The 15,935-nt window shown below is 45.7% G+C and overlaps 1 protein-coding gene across 1 annotated transcript; it reads right to left on the bottom strand.

Annotated features, from left to right (window-relative positions):
* Positions 1-4,427: 4,427 nt before the first annotated feature.
* Positions 4,428-14,066, bottom strand: LOC119167026 (uncharacterized). Its single transcript, XM_075867223.1, has 5 exons — positions 13,854-14,066; positions 13,614-13,778; positions 13,398-13,511; positions 11,938-12,113; positions 4,428-4,569 (listed from the first exon to the last, which is right to left on the bottom strand). Exons 1-4 carry the CDS (start codon positions 13,877-13,879, stop codon positions 11,978-11,980), a joined length of 441 nt encoding a protein of 146 aa, XP_075723338.1. The 5' UTR covers positions 13,880-14,066; the 3' UTR covers positions 4,428-4,569; positions 11,938-11,977.
* Between the last annotated feature and the right edge of the window lie 1,869 nt (positions 14,067-15,935).

Here is a 15,935-nt window from a genome sequence, read left to right as displayed (position 1 = left end):
TTTAATGCGATGGCATTCTAGTGTTGGCATCATTAGTTTCGAGTGAAAAATCATCTTGTCTGTGACCCAAAAATCGAGAAAAATGCAAATAAAGTAATTCAGAGGTATGAGTGGGTAGAGCCAAGGCTGTCTGGCATGGCAATTGAGACTGCTTTGAAAAAAAAAACACTATATTTGAAAAAAGAAAACACTATATTAACGCCACGAAGAACAGGGAGTCTTTTTAACTCGTGCAATATATTGCGTGGCAGAAACATAGAATCGGGCCAGACATCACAAGATGTGAACTGAGCAACGACGATGTTTTTAAGACCCAACCACTACAAAGTGCTCAGACATGCTACACCAGCAACAGCAGCAGCAGCAAAACCATCTACAAAGTGAACAACTGCGTAGGTTCGCATGTGGCCCTCTGGCTGCGTAGCAGGCCATCCGCACCAGAAAAAAATTAAGGAGTAGTGGGCATCTAGCTGTGCTTGCAATAGGCATTCAATGGCACTTCGAAACAGTCAATTTTACGTGCTCAGTCGTTTGTATCCTCACGAAATGGTCAAGACATGCACCGAGAAACCAAAAAAAACTAAATGTTCAGAAGGCTAAGGCGATGCACACTAGGTTCGAGTGCGCTACCGCGAACTGCAAGCGTCCTCCAATACTCCTTTTAGGCACAGCTTTGCTTCAGTACCACTTTCTTTTCTTTCACAATTTATGCGAAAATATTGGGCTAGCGATAAGGCACAATGATTTTCAGGGCACGTAAAAATCTTCATTGGAGATTATCTCGACAAATAAAAAGCATCCGTCATGACAAGAAAGCCAACAAGTACTACAAGAAAATTACAATGAATGAAAAATTGACAATATACAATGAGACGTTCGTTCAGAGTGCTGAGCCACTAACTATCCGTTTTATTCAGAGTCCGCATTTATCAACAGCTCCTGCATTTCTTTGTACAATGGCGCGCACGTCGCATGCCGACGTGATCGTCATAAAAGCGATGCCGAAGTGCTGGTGACGAGACGAGAGCGAACGCCGTGGAAGCATGCGCTGTTAGAATAACGCCAACTCTCAAAAATGCCATTTTTATATTTATTTGGTTAGAAGACGAAATGTCAACGTAAGAGTGCAGGGATGCCGGCCAGTCCCAGTCACATCACAAGTGCGTCCTAGCAATGCAATCCTACACTTGTTCTGCACTCTTACGGGCAACAATCTCAAAACATAGCGTGAGTTGCTCGCATTCTCACTGGAAGAGTGAGAATGCGAGCAACTAATGTTCATATTTTATTATGTTCCCTCCTAAAACAGCGAGCCATGCCAGCATTTTCTTTTTTTTTTTTACAAAACACATTCGAGTGGCAGGAAACGATTTAGAGAGGCAAAATGGGAAAACTCTGGATTGGCAGGGCTAGTGCATGTGTAATTGCCCGAGTTATGTTGGGAGCGGCAGTCACGGGCTGAACATTAAAGGGCCCTAAACAACATCAGATATTTTAACAGCAGAAGCTGCTAAGAGATCACAACTCTGGTCACGCGCAGAGCCATAGTTGTCCGCGGCCACATCTGCTGCCGTTGTCCGTAAGCACATTGCGCGAAATCGGAAAAAAAAAGGTTCCAAATCTGCATGTTACACTGCAAATGTCGTCGAAAGAAGATAGTCTTGCGTCTAGAGAGAGTGAACAAAACGTTTATTTGATGTTCTGCGCAGGAAAATCTGTGAATGGTATTCTGCAGGCGCTGCGTTAGAGCGCCTCGAGTGTGTAGCTGAGGCGAACGAGCGCATCGAGGCACGTTAGACACAAGTGCCATCTGGCCGTTATCTTCGAAAACGAAGGCGTGCAGCCCGCGAAGAAAGATGCGCGCCAGTCTCCAAGGTGATAAGGTGTAGAACGCAAAGCAATGGGCAGGTGCCACCATCGCGACGTCATACCAAAGCGTTGGAAACTCCTTTTTGAGCATCAAGCTGCACTGTCAGCGTAGCGCGATTAAACACTACATTCCTTAGTTACGTGTCTGTGCCTTACTAGTATAAAGGCAGACATACAAAACATTGAAGCGTTGTTGTGGCACCTGATATGTGCAATAATTGCTTTTTAATTGACAATTGCACAACTATGAACGCTTAACATTGAGCAATATTGGTGGGCGCTGCGGATGGGGTTGGCCGTTGAATGCCGTTTGAGATATCATTAGGACGGACAAACAGACAAATGTACAGACGTACAGACAGACAGACAGACAGACCAGAATTTTTCCGTTGAAGGTCCCCAAGAAAGACTATAATCTTTAAAAGCATAGTAACAATGACACTGCGGGGCTCGAACTCAATTCCTCTGGGTGCCAGTCCAGTATTGTACCACTAAGCAACCCCAATGCTGGGGACTTGTTCACAAATTTGCCTTAGGCAGACTTGATGTCTGGACAACAATCGCGTTAATACGACTGGCATATAAAGTGTTTTAAGGCAGCGAAGGAACAAGCAGTCATTGCATAATGTGAACAGCGTAACGAGTGGATCGTCCAATGCTCCAACTTATTACAAAAGCTTGTTTTTGTTCAGCTATTAACTATGACGCACTGCCAACTCAGGCATAATTCCTCATCGTAATAAGCCACTGTGTGAACAATTGACAAAAATTCCTCGCAATAGTTTAGCTGATACCACGCTATTCAGACGAATGACGAGAAATAGCATAGCGAATGCCGGCTTACAACCCTACCTTTTTTATTATTAATGCCGTAGTGGACATCTAGCAAGTGTGCTTGCAGCAGTTACCCAATGAGTGTTTAGAAGAGCCCTGAAAGGCCGTGCTAGCTTTCGCTGCGCCTTCCGAGCAGGCCTGGTGTTTTCTTTCTCAAACATTTCAGGTAAACACATGCATTGTGTGCAGCATGCCCTCACGATCGATTGCACACGTGGCAGCGCTACGAGCAGCCAGCACGCCACAAATTCCAAGAAACAATCCCTCCTCCACTCCTGGCCTTTCGGGCCTCCGCACGATGCTGATAATTTGAATCTCTGACGCGCCGCCTATTGATGCTGTGATTGGTCGAGCAAGAGCCTACGAATTCCGGTTGGTCTCCAATGTCCTTTGTCATATTACCTGTGTGTGCGCACATGCTTACAAATGTGCTACTTCTGCCTATAACACATGGTCAACACTGGCACGATTCATATTAGCACGGGCCGGCGCAGCACTAGAAATGCTCATTTCAGAATTCAAATATTCAGAAAACTGCCTGCTAACACTGTCACTGACACACGACTTATCTTTTACATTAAACATTGTCGCTGTTTAAATCTTGAGGCATAAAATACAGTTAAAAAGCAGGAGACAATCATTTTTCATTAAGCATTCAGAAAATTAAAAATGTATAATATATAAAAGTGTCTTTTAGGATCAACATACATGAACTGTGATTCAATAAGATAAACACCACATTTGTTTTTTAACATAAGTTGTTTGTGCCTTTAACAATGACAACTAAATGCACATGAATTGATTTGTGGGGTTTAACGTCCCAAAACCACCATATGATTATGAGAGACGCCGTAGTGGAGGGCTCCGGAAATTTTGACCACCTGGGGTTCTTTAACGTGCACCCAAATCTGAGCACACGGGCCTCGACATTTCCGCCTCCATCGGAAATGCAGCCGCCGCAGCCGGGATTTGAACCCGCGACCTGCGGGTCAGCAGCCGAGTACCTTAGCCACTAGACCACTGCGGCGGGGCTAAATGCACCTGAATAACTATCACCATAAATACTTTCGTTAAGGCTTTAATAGTATGCATTGCAAAATTTTAAAAAGAGAAATGCGCACAAAAGGATGCAACACAAAAAACATTCATTGTTATATGATTTCAGTCTGTACATCATCGTTCATAGAACAGGACATTGCGTGCCGTGCATTTAACGAGAAACAATTTTCTTTTATCAGTTAAAACTGTTTTTCAATAAAATAAAGTACACAAATTCTGGTCGTTTATCAATGACCAATCGCAACCTGAATATATTGTTGGGTGCATTAAGTGCCCAAAAGTGTAGCACAAATAAAGCATACAAAGATTAAAGATGCCCTTTTTAGGATGAAATTAGGAGAAACACGAACTACCATTGGTAAAAAAAAAAACATGTTCATGGTACATCACGAGCCTTCAAAAACCCGAAGGTTTGGCATATTGTTCATTTTGGCCCAAAAATTGTTGCGAGTACACTATTACACAAAAAGTCTTGTTTTGAAATGAAATTAAATTGACGCAAGGTCAACCACAATGCATAAAACGCATACTACAGCACTTTTTTTTTTTATACATCACAATCATTCAGGATGCAAACAATATTTCACATTGTGCATCAAATTGGTAGCGCGCTTCACTAACGCAAAAGACCCTAGCCTCGAAATAAAATTAAATGTAGGAGACAGTTTAGCAGAAAACATTTATTGCCACACAAAAAATTGCACTTGCAGATAACATGAAAATACTGGCTCATTACTTCTTTAGGAAAGGCCAAAAAGACCTTTCTCCTTTCTTGCTCCCTCACCAGGTATGTTTCTGCAGAGGAACCTGAAATTGAGTAACTGTGACAGTCTCAGGTGACAAAGCTTTCGTGCATTAATATAAACTAAAAAGTCGGCTTAAACTAATATATTCATTTTCGAGAGCTCTATCAACAATTATTTGACAATAGAGTTAACTCAATATACCACAACTTTTGTTTATATGGGCTTAGATGATGATATATGTTGTTTAATGGCGCAAGGGCCATTGATGGCCAAAGAGCACCAGGAAATGATATCGGATGAGAGCAATGGTTATGGTAAATGGCTGTAAAAGGGCCTAAAATTCTGCGCTCTAAAGATGCGTAAGACATATATTTATTAAAATCATGAAAGTGAAGTGAAGCATGCCTGGTGAGAATGAGTCTTTAGTTATCATGACATCATAAAATAGGAGCGTTATATTAGCACCGATTTCTTTCCAGCGCCCTTGGTCCCAAGGGCCGGGAGACAAGTGCTCCTTTGGATGTAGCATCCGCAGCAGCAGCCTCCTTTCAGAGGCCGTGCTACCGATCACTTGAGTAGATAACATGGAAAGTATTTACTTCCTTTAAGAATGCATTCAATGCATTATATTTAAAAAGAGGTTCGCGACCAATAAACATAGCTGAGTGAAGGGGTATGTGTTCCTTGTACGCTAGTGGAAAATGTTTTTTCCGGTAAGCCTCTAGCTCAGAGCATTCAACGAGTATGTGGAGTACGTTAAGTGGAAGGCCACATCTGTGACAGCTGGGTGGGTCACCACCGGACAAAAGGTTTGTGTGCGTGCTGTGTGTGTGTCCTATTCTAAGCCGACAGACACTGACCTCTGTACGGCGCGTTTTCGACATTGGTGGCCAGTTACCGAGGTATGGTTTAATCAAGTGTAACTTGTTATGAGTTTGTAGATCCTATAACCTCTGCCAGTAAGCCCTGAGCTTTTTCCGTATGTTTGGTTTTAGGTCCATTATAGGGACAGCAACTGAAGAGATGGCAGTGCTTCCGGTAATTGACGTGGCGAGCTGGTCGGCCAACACATTTCCTTCGATCTCGCGGTGTCCTGGCACCCAGCACACGACGATATGTTGCTTGGAAGCATAAGCCGCGCAGAGTATTGAATAAAGGGATATAATTATAGGGTTTCTGTGTTTTTTTAGATTTTTCAACGCTTTTACGACACTCAGGGAGTCTGTGTATATAACTACTCTTGGCGTATTCAATTCTTTGATGTGTTTAACGGCTACGAATAACGCGTAAGCCTCGGCTGTAAAAATGCTTGTGCTGGTGGACAGAACGCCGGCATCTGAGAAGGATGGGCCGACCGCCTCATAGGACACGCCAGTATGGGACTTGGATGCATCAGTATAATATTCTGGACAGTCATATTTATGTTGCAGCTCTAAGAAATACATCCGAATGTGTATGGGGGAGGCATGCTTTGTGACAGCTACGAAAGATGTGTCACAGTCCATAACCTGCCACTGCCATGGCGGGAGCCGCAGAGCGGGGGGGCTGAGGTGGTATTCAAGCAGCGGGACATCTGTTTCTTCAGCTATACTCGGCGACAGCTTTTCTTGACATTGGAGCGAAGGCTACGGAGGCGGGGCCTCCGCACATTTGTGTTACTACGCAAGTAGTTCGGCAGCTTGCAGCCGATTTCGGTTCCAGTTTCGGTTTTCGTTTGCTCGCTGCGCTAGTATGTTTATTATAGCAAAATGTATGCATGCAAAATGGGAACGTCAGAGTTAAACTTTGATGAGAGTGCATACATGCAGCTAGTTACTGTGCTGTTTATATACTGGTACATATAAAATTTTCCGTTGTTTACAATGTTTTCCCAGCATTATTCAGCCTTTATAACAGTGAAGTTTAGGTTCCGTGTTCAGCCCAGTATATACGGGTACGCGCCACACGTGATCGAATGTTAACGTTTACGGTATTGAGCCCTGGTATAGGTGAAATGGAAGGCCGGTTGCGGCACGATCCGGCCACGGGCCTGTCTTGTTTCAGTTTTGCTGTATTCGGTTTACGCCCTCAAAGGCTGTCAGCAATGATCGGCGCAGACTGCGCCTCAGTGTTCGAGAAGCCTCACAATTGTTGTAGATCGTTGTTAAGATTGCGCTCAAGACGCGAACAGTGAAGCTTATTTCAGAGCTTGCGCGGCCACCAGTGATAAGGCTGGAAAGTTCGATGTGTGATGTATAAAAGACGGCGCGTCCCAACGATGAGCAGCTTTTCCACGGCCGATGCTGTGCTCGCCGCTGCAAGAGCAAGCAGCAGACGCAGCCGGCGTGCGGAAAACGTGGTGCCGTCCAAGAAATAAAAAAGAAAAAAAACTAGGGCGCACGATAACTTCTTTTCCATGAACAGCGTCCCAAACTTGTTCTATCCTTATAATGAAGAAAGTTTTATTTATTCGGGCCAAGTAGCTATTAGAATCAGAAAATAAAACAGGTACTATTTCCTGGCGCGCGCGCATGCAGGCAGTTCGGCTCTATAGCTTCCACAGTGCTGTCAAGAAAAGCTGTCGCCGAGTATAGGTCTCTAACACGCAGCGAGAAAGGGCGTGCTATTGCAGGCCGATTGCAAAAAAGTTGAAAGCTGGACAGGTCGTTGATGGTAGAATATGCGGGTTGCTCACTGTTCGCATTTACACTAAGGAAATATATGAAGGAAGAATATGTTCTCTGCAGATGGAGTGACCACTCGCCCGATTCCACATAAAGGCTTTCAACTGGGCTTGTTCTAAAGGCGCCTGTGGACAGGCGGATGCCTTGATGATGAACAGGGTCCAACATTTTCAGAGCGCTTGGCGTGGCAGAGTGATAGACTATTGCCCCATACTCAAGGCGTGAGCGTATAAGGCTTCTATACAGATTCATGAGGCACTTTCTGTCACTGCCCCACGTTGTTCGTGACAGCACCTTTAGGATATTCATTGTTTTCAAGCATTTATTTTCAAGATGTTTTATGTGCAGTACAAAGGTTAACTTCGCATCTAAAATTATACCTAGGAACTTATGTTCTGTGTTTACGGGTAGACGCTCACCCTTAACGACCACTTCAGGGTCAGGGTGCAAGCCTCTTCTAGAACAAAGGACACAGGTGCTTTTCTGTGGGTTCAGTTTGAACCCGTTTTCATCAGCCCATTTGGATACCTTGTTAAGGGCAAGCTGAACCTGTCGCTCACAGATCCCAAGAGAACACGACTTAAAACCTATCTGCACATCGTCGACATATATTGAATAAAAGATATTACGTGGAATGTACAGACGGAGAGGATTCATTTTTATAATAAAGAGCGTACAGCTGAGCACCCCACCCTGTGGCACTCCGGTTTCCTGTACAAATGTTCGGGACAGAACATTGCTCACTCTAACGCGGAATGTACGATGAGACATAGCTTTCAATGACACTGAACATATTACCGTGTATACCTATGTGTGAGAGGTCTCTCAATATTCCAAATCTCCACGTAGTATAGTAGGCCTTCTCCATGTCGAGGAACACAGATAAGAAAAACTGATTATGAACAAAAGCCTCACGTATGTGTGCCTCGATACGTATAAGATGGCCGGTGGTAGATCGGCCCTCTCTAAACCCACGTTGGTATGGGTCGAGCAATTTGTTTCCAAGTAGTGAAGTAAGCGGCAACTGATCATCTTTTTAAATAGTTTGCAGAGGCAGCTTGTTAACGCTATAGGTCTGTAACTTGATACAGTAGAGGGATCCTTTCCCTGCTTCAAAATTGGAATTATAACAGCCTCCTTCCAGGAGGAGGAGATCACACCTGAAAATTATATGCGATTATAAAGAGAGAGGAGGGTTTCTTTAGTTTCGGAGGGTAGTTCCTTCAGCATCGCGTACATTACATTGTCAGAACCTGGGGTAGATGTATTACAGCAGCTGAGAGCTGTTTGCAGTTCTGCTAAGCAGAATGGTTCATTATATGCCTCATTTCTTGTGGATTTTCTTTCTAACTTTTGTTTTTTTATTCGTGCTTTGTAATTCTGAAAGGATTCGGAGTAGTGTGAGGAGCTCGATATGTGTTCGAAATGTGTGCCAAGAAAGTTGGCTTGATCCTCCAAGCTTTCCCCGAGGCTATTTACTAGTGGAAGGCAATACGTTTGTTGGCCCTTAATTTTCTTTACCTTATTCCACACTTTTCCCTTATCTGTGTATGAGTTGATACTCGATATAAACTTTGTCCAGCTCTCTTGTCTAGCTTGTCGAGGCGTTCTCCTTGCCTGCGATTTGACCCGCTTGAAATTTTCCAGGTTTTCAGCTGTAGGGGAATCGCGAAGCAACGCCCATGCTTTGTTCTGAGTGGTCCGTGCTTTCCTGCATGCATCGTTCCACCATGGGACTCGCCGTTTAGAAGACATGCCGCTTGTTTTGGCAATACATTTAGATGCGGCATGAAGTATAAAAGCTGTAAAATAAGTGACAGTGTCATCAATGGTCAGTGCAGACAGCTCAGTCTATGTCATGTGTGTAAGAGTTCTATACCCTTCCCAATCAGCTGAGTCAATCTTCCATCGAGGAACCTGCGGGGGTAGTTGATCTTTGTTCGGCGCACTCAGGATGATTGGTAAGTGGTCACTCCCATAAGGGTTTTTAAGAACGTTCCACTTAAAAACAGGTAAAAGGGACGGTGATGAAATGCTAAGATCTATGGAGGAGTATGTGTTGTTCGCAAGGCTAAAATATGTAGGCTCCTTTATATTTAAAACACATAAACTAGAAGAGAAAAGGAGCTGCTCAATGAGACGTCCTCGCGCATCACAGTGAGCATCGTCCCACAGTACATTTTGTGCATTGAAATCACCTAGAACCAGAAAGGGCTCTGGGAGTTCATCTATTAATGATTCTAGATCACGTCTGTGTAGCTGTTGATGCGGTGGTATGTACACAGAACATATGGTAATGAGTTTATTAAAAAGTACAGCTCGAATGGCCACTGCCTCAAGGGCCGTTTGGAGCTTCAAATGCTGGCATGCTATACTTCGATCAGCTATAATGGCCACACCGCCAGATGGTACGACAGCATCCTCCCGGTCTTTTCGGAAAATAATATATTGCTGTAGGAAGTTCTTGTGCTTAGGAGTTAAGTGCGTTTCTTGCACACATAGCACTTTCGCATTGAACTTACTCAGAAGTTCTTGGACATCTAAATTTCTAAGTATTCCCCTCATGTTCCACTGTATGATGTTGTCCATAGTGGAAGGAAAAAAAAAGGAAGAAGTGCCGTGTGCAGAAAAGACTGAGATTAGCTCATTTTACAGGGCCTTTGTCAGGCCCTGTAATCGGCGTTCTGTCTTTTTTGGGGCGGTCGAGAGAAGCTCGCCGCTCCTTCGGCGCTTCCTGCGCCGTTTGGCTTGAACTGGTGTCCATGGCCTCTTGCGAGGCACTGGACACCCGCTCTGCAGAGCGATCTGCGCGTCGCTTAGACTTCGCCTCGATCGACGAAGTCTTTGTCCACACCGAGCCGGGGGTCAATAAAGCCCCCTTGGCCTCGTGATTGCCCTGGCTGCTGCCAGAGCTTGTAGAGGTCACTGGTGTGGACAGGCTGAATGTGGGCAGGGCAGCGCTGGCTGCTCCCGCCGTAGGGGCTTGTGGCGTAGGCCTCGGCACACTAGGCGCGGTCCGGGCAACTGCCAAGGGCCTTTGTGGTGCCGCCCCTCGTTGCACCACTTCGGCGAAAGGTGTTTTTAGTGCCAATGTTAACGACATCCGTTGTCTTGCTTCCCTGAATGTGATATTTTCCTTTACTTTTATAGTTATTATTTCTTTTTCTTTTTTCCAGGCTGGGCACGCTCTGGAGTATGCGGGGTGACTACCTTCGCAGTTAGCACAGAGGACCTCATCATGACTACGGCCGGTTGTGCCACACTTAGCACAGATCAGCTGCCCTCGGCAGCTCTGGGATGCATGACCAAATCGCTGGCATTTGAAACAACGCCTCAAGTTTGGGATGAAGGGTCGGACATAGAGTTTTATACAGCCAGTTTCGAGAGTCTCAGGTAAAGTGGTTGAGTTGAAGGCGAGTATTAAGTGCTTTGTTGCTATTTCGTTGTTGTTATGTCTGATTTTGATGCGCTGGACATGTATTACACCTTGGTCCTTCCATCCATCAAGAAGCTCTTCTTCACTCAGTGTCATCAAATCTTCGTCCGATTCCACGCCCTTCACTGTATTCATGGTACGATGTACGCTCACAGAGACGGGGATGTCACCAAAGGCTACAAGGTGCGAAAGTTAATTGTACTGTTCCTTGTCTTTTAATTCGAGAAGCAGATCTCCACTTGCCATCTTCGTGGCGTTATAACCGGTTCCAATGGTCTCTCTCAAGCACCTGGCCACAAGGAAGGGCGAGATTGCTCTAGCTTTTGTAGATGATTGTTCGCAGTGGAGGACATGGTATTTTGGGAAAGTTTCTCTGTTTTTGGGCCAAAGTAGTGAAGTTGCGTCGGTGCGTACCCTTTTCGAGGCACGATCAGTTAGAGAGGAAGTCGAGGATACCATGGGAAAATGTGGATTTTCCGGTAACGGCGCCTACCACCCACCACGGAGTCCAACAAGGGGACGTGGCAGAGCATGTGGGCATGTCTGCACAACGCCAGCAGTACGCAGTTACTATAACCCAATATGGTTTACCCTAGTTCGGATAGCAACACAAGGTTAACGCTTGCCGCCAGGAAAAACAGAAGCAAATTGAAGAGAGGAGAGGACAGGAAAGATTGAAAGTGAGAGGGAAACACGAAGATGAAGGGAGGGAGAGACAGGAAAAGGCGACTGCCGGTTTCCCCTGGGTGGGTCAGCTCAGGGGTGCCATCTACGTGAAGCCGGGGCCAAAGGGGTGTGTTGACGCCACTGGGGGGCCTTAAAGGTCCGATCACCCAGCATTGGCTCAACCCCCAGGATCCCCTTTTCCCCTTACACGGCAAAGCCACGCACGGCTAGGCGTGGGAGGGAGTCAAAACTCCCCCGTTAGCTCGGGTCCGTGGTGTCGCTACACAATAAACGCCTACTCGCGCAGGCGCCCCTGCGGGGGTAAGGGCTTAGATTACCAACTCTTGGTTCCTTGCATTTGTATTCATTCCAGGTCAATCTGATGAACTTAATTCTGTTCTAATTCTCTCAGTTAAGGCAAACTGCCGCCGAAAATCCCGCCTGAAATTTAAAAACTATGTATTGTACCAAGAAAATGAAACAAACATAAAGTCAGCACACGAATATACATAATTTCACTAAATTCATTCAAATTGATAAAGAAATTTTAAAAACATTTTCAGATGCAGTGTGCCCCTTATGAAGTCATGTCCACAAAAGTAGACGCTGGTAGTGAAGAGGTTAAAGACTTCAAACTTGCAAACTTTCCTCAGACGCTGCTTACCTGTAAAGAATTTTGAAGCAAGGCAGGTGCAGTGCCACGTTCATTTCTTGAGTTCAACAGGGCTCTTGCTCCTCTTCCGCTTGCTCTGGCGGGTGGTGGCTCTCTGGCCACTGCGACCACTTGCTGTGGAGCGAGAGCAACGCACTGACGACCGTCTTCCGATGCCCAGGCAAGACCTGCATGGACCATAGCAACCAGCGCCCTTTTGGTTTGGCCACACTATAATCAATCAACTTAATTAAGCCTAGCCAGAAGAGCCAGAGCTAGTCGGTTGTGCATAATTGACACTTGCGACTCTTTGTTTGAACGCAACGAAGAACACAAAAAGCGTCTCGTGTTCTACCTTTGCTTTATGTGGCTTCCTCACCGTTAAAACAGCGTGTCGCAAGTGTAAACCCATTTGTTTAGTCAGTTGGTATGGATTTATTTTAAAAGAGGGCAAGTGTGCAGACACAGTTGAAGATAATAGATGTTGTGGCTTCATGTCCCAAGTTCATACCACAATTATGAGGAACATCGCTGTGACGGGCTGCGAGAATTTACATTTATATACATTTCTTTGAAACGCGGTTGTCGTTTCAGAGATGCGGAAAGGCCTGGCTATAACAAACACACGTAAAGGACACTGTTCTTTAGACAGGACATACCGCTAATGTAAAGTACCTTGCCCCGAACGAGCTGAACGCACAATGCCCCGACAAAAAAGTTATAATCTGGGGTTTCACACACCGGAACCGCAATATCATTACGAGGCATGCCAGAGTGGGCAATTGCGCATTCTTCAACGTCCAACTACGGCCAGGAGAAATATGAAAGGGAACACAGAACTCATGCTTCAGGAACAATTACTTGCACTGTACATACAAATGTGCAGTATTGGTTCGCAAAAGGTATCTTTCCCTGCATGGACTCCATCACGCAATTTCAGAGAACCCCTTCAATATGCTCACGACAAAACACGACTGTTCTTGCATTGACACGGTTCTGTTTGCTGTTACACATCTCAGTTGCCATACTTTGGGGTGGTTGTCCCCAGGCTTCTGCAGGGCGCGTTTTAAGTTCATTCCGTTAATTAAAACAGCCAACGTCGCTCACGCACTCGCGAAATGCACCGCGGACGACAAAAAACCCTCACGAAGAAGTCACAACTACAGGGGCAAATGTCTCTGCCAAATATGGCGGCAGTCCGGCAACAGTTTATGCAACGCCAAGAAGAACCACTCCATACTACGATTTCCCCGCGTTTCGCACTATGCCTGCTTTGCGCATCGAAATTTTCTCTTCCCCGATGCTTACCACGCGGTGGCAAGAGTCGCATCTAAAAAGTCTGCAGCCACGGGAAGCCCGGTGAATGAAAAGAGAGACTAAACACGTCCACATTTGAGCAAATGGCAAGGTAACTGTAGCGTGCATAAGCAACACGCTAACTAGCAAACTGTCGCATCTAAAGTACGACGTACCCTTGGTGTTCTTCCACGTCCCAAGCCCAAATTTCTTCACCGCACCGTTTTCGACGGCACTTCACGACGCCAACAATGTTCATCAGCAGCTTGGTGGACTGCGGAATTTCGGGGCTGCATGAAAACAACACTCAGGTTAACGCAATTGAGACGTCGGACTATTTCAGCTATTAGTGGGCGGAAACTAGCGTATCAAAAGTCACCGCAATCAATTACCAGTAATCTGGGAACACGTCCTTGGCTTTGCAGAGGGGACAACAATAGAACGCAGGCTTCAAACTTTCGCTGTCCGGCTCGTACAGACAGGAAGCACACACGAAGTGCTGGCACATGCCGAATACCATGTTCTGACTCGGCCCCAGACAGACCGGGCAGTTGAACCTGAAAGTACACGACACATCAGGCATAGCGTGCAAAACCAAACACGACGCCTAAAGCGGGGCTTATTATACTCACGTCGAGTCGAAATCGGTGCGATTCATGGCAAAAGCTTGCAAAAAAAGTGACCGTAGACTTCGGAAAACACGCACTGGCAGGGTTAACGGAAAAACGAACTGCGTTCTATTAACGAAACGCCTCTCAATCGGATTAAATCAAACGCGCGAAAAAGGAACACACGAGCCAATGCACGAGTACGCGGGCGTCGACAGGAGAACAATCCGATGTATGGATGGATGTCGCTGTACCCTTTAGATGATGATGATTGATGATTAAAGGCCTCCCCTTTGAACTGGGGTAACAGCTTGCGTCATCTTGCCTACCTTAATAGTTCGTGTTTAAATTTTGTCCCTCAACTCGGATGTCTTTTTAATTTTGCCCAGCCGCTACTCTTGGCTGGGATGTTATTTTATCGACTTCTCTGCTTTTCCTCCACCAATACTCCAGCCGCTGCTTAGTAATACCTACTGCTTCCCGTTAATGCTTCCGTCCACCGCAAAGCCCAGCGCCTCAGGGAGTGTGACTTTCCCCCCATTTCTATCCGGCTGAATCTTTTGGCATTCCATGACTATGTGGTCAATTGTTTCTTAATTTATGCCACATCCAACGCATGTCTCATACTGTGAGGAATATTTGCTCCTGTAAGTTAGAGTTCTCAAGCAGCCAGCCCGCGCCTCAAAGAGCAACGCACTACCTTTATTGTTGTCATAAAAGTTCTCTTTCCGGATCTCTTGTTTGCTTGCCTTGTAGATTCCCAGCGATCCCTTCTTTTCCATCCTCTCTTTCCACATGAGCGTCTCTGTTTCCCTCACTTGCTTTTTAACTGGCCCCCTTTGTTTATTTGCCGCGGTCAAGTTATATTTAGTCGCCAGCTTTCGCGTCCTCTTCCGCCATTGGGTGTCCACACTTTTCAGGTACAGGTACCTGTGCACTCTGGCTGCCCAGCTCTTCTCATCTAAATGTCTAAGTCGCTCCTCAAACCGTATTTTACTTTGTGCTTCCCTCGCCTCAAATGAAGCCCAACTCATATCGCCTTGTACAGCCTCGTTTGTAGTCTTACTGTGAGCTCCCAGAGCTAGCCTGCCGACTGCCTTTTGGTTAACCTCCAGCCCCGACAGGATATCTGACTTTAAGCATAATACGGCATTAGCGAACGTGAGCGCCGGCACCATTACCCCTTTCCAGATGCCTCGTACTACCTCGTACTTATTGTATCCCCAAAGCGCTCTGTGTTTCATTACTGCTGCATTTCGTCTCCCTTTCAGTTTGAGGTGTTCTTCATGAGCATTCAGGTAGCCTTTTCCTTCATTAAGCCAGATCCCCAAGTATTTGTACTTATTTACTAATGGTATGGCTTCCTGTTGTATCCTTATTGGTGCTACATGAGCTTCCTCGTTGAACACCATGACTCCAGATTTCTGTGGGTTAAAATGTAGGCCTAGGTACGTTGCCTCATCACCACAAATGTCAGCCAGTTTTGGAAGTTCTTCCGCATTTTCCGCCAGCAGCACTATATCGTCTGCGTACATCAATCCCGGAATCCGTTGCTCCACTAACACTCCATTGCTTCGGTGTGACAAATCAAAGCCCAATCCACTCTCCTTTAGTCGTCTTTCCATTCCTCTAATGTACAGTGTGAACAGCAATGGCGAAAGAGGGCACCCCTGTCTTAAACCTCTTCGAATGAACACGGGCTCTGTGTATGTACGCCCTTCCCATGTAATGTGTGCCCTGTTATCCTCATATATTGCCCTTAGCAGCCCTACAAATTCCGACCCAATCCCCTCCTCTTCCAGTATATGCCACAGCAATCCCCTGTCCACGTTGTCATAGGCACCCTTTATGTCCAGAAACAGTAGCCATGTTGGTCTGCCCTGTGCTGCCGAAATTTCGATGGTCTGGGATATGACGAAAAGATTGTCTTCCAAGCGTCGACCCGGCCTAAATCCATTTTGCAGTTCCCCTAAAATACCGTTACTTTCAACCCACTTCAAAAACTTGGCCTTGATGGCTTGTATAGCTACTCTATAGAGCACTGACGTGACTGTAATCGGCCTGTAAGAGCTCGCCTTGTCCCTTTCTCCCTTGCCTTTGTAGATC

Source organism: Rhipicephalus microplus, chromosome 6, assembly GCF_043290135.1.
Source record: "Rhipicephalus microplus isolate Deutch F79 chromosome 6, USDA_Rmic, whole genome shotgun sequence".
NCBI lineage: Eukaryota > Metazoa > Arthropoda > Arachnida > Ixodida > Ixodidae > Rhipicephalus > Rhipicephalus microplus.
The sequence above is the reverse complement of the archived record's forward strand: the minus strand, read 5'-3'. Positions and strand labels throughout refer to the sequence as shown.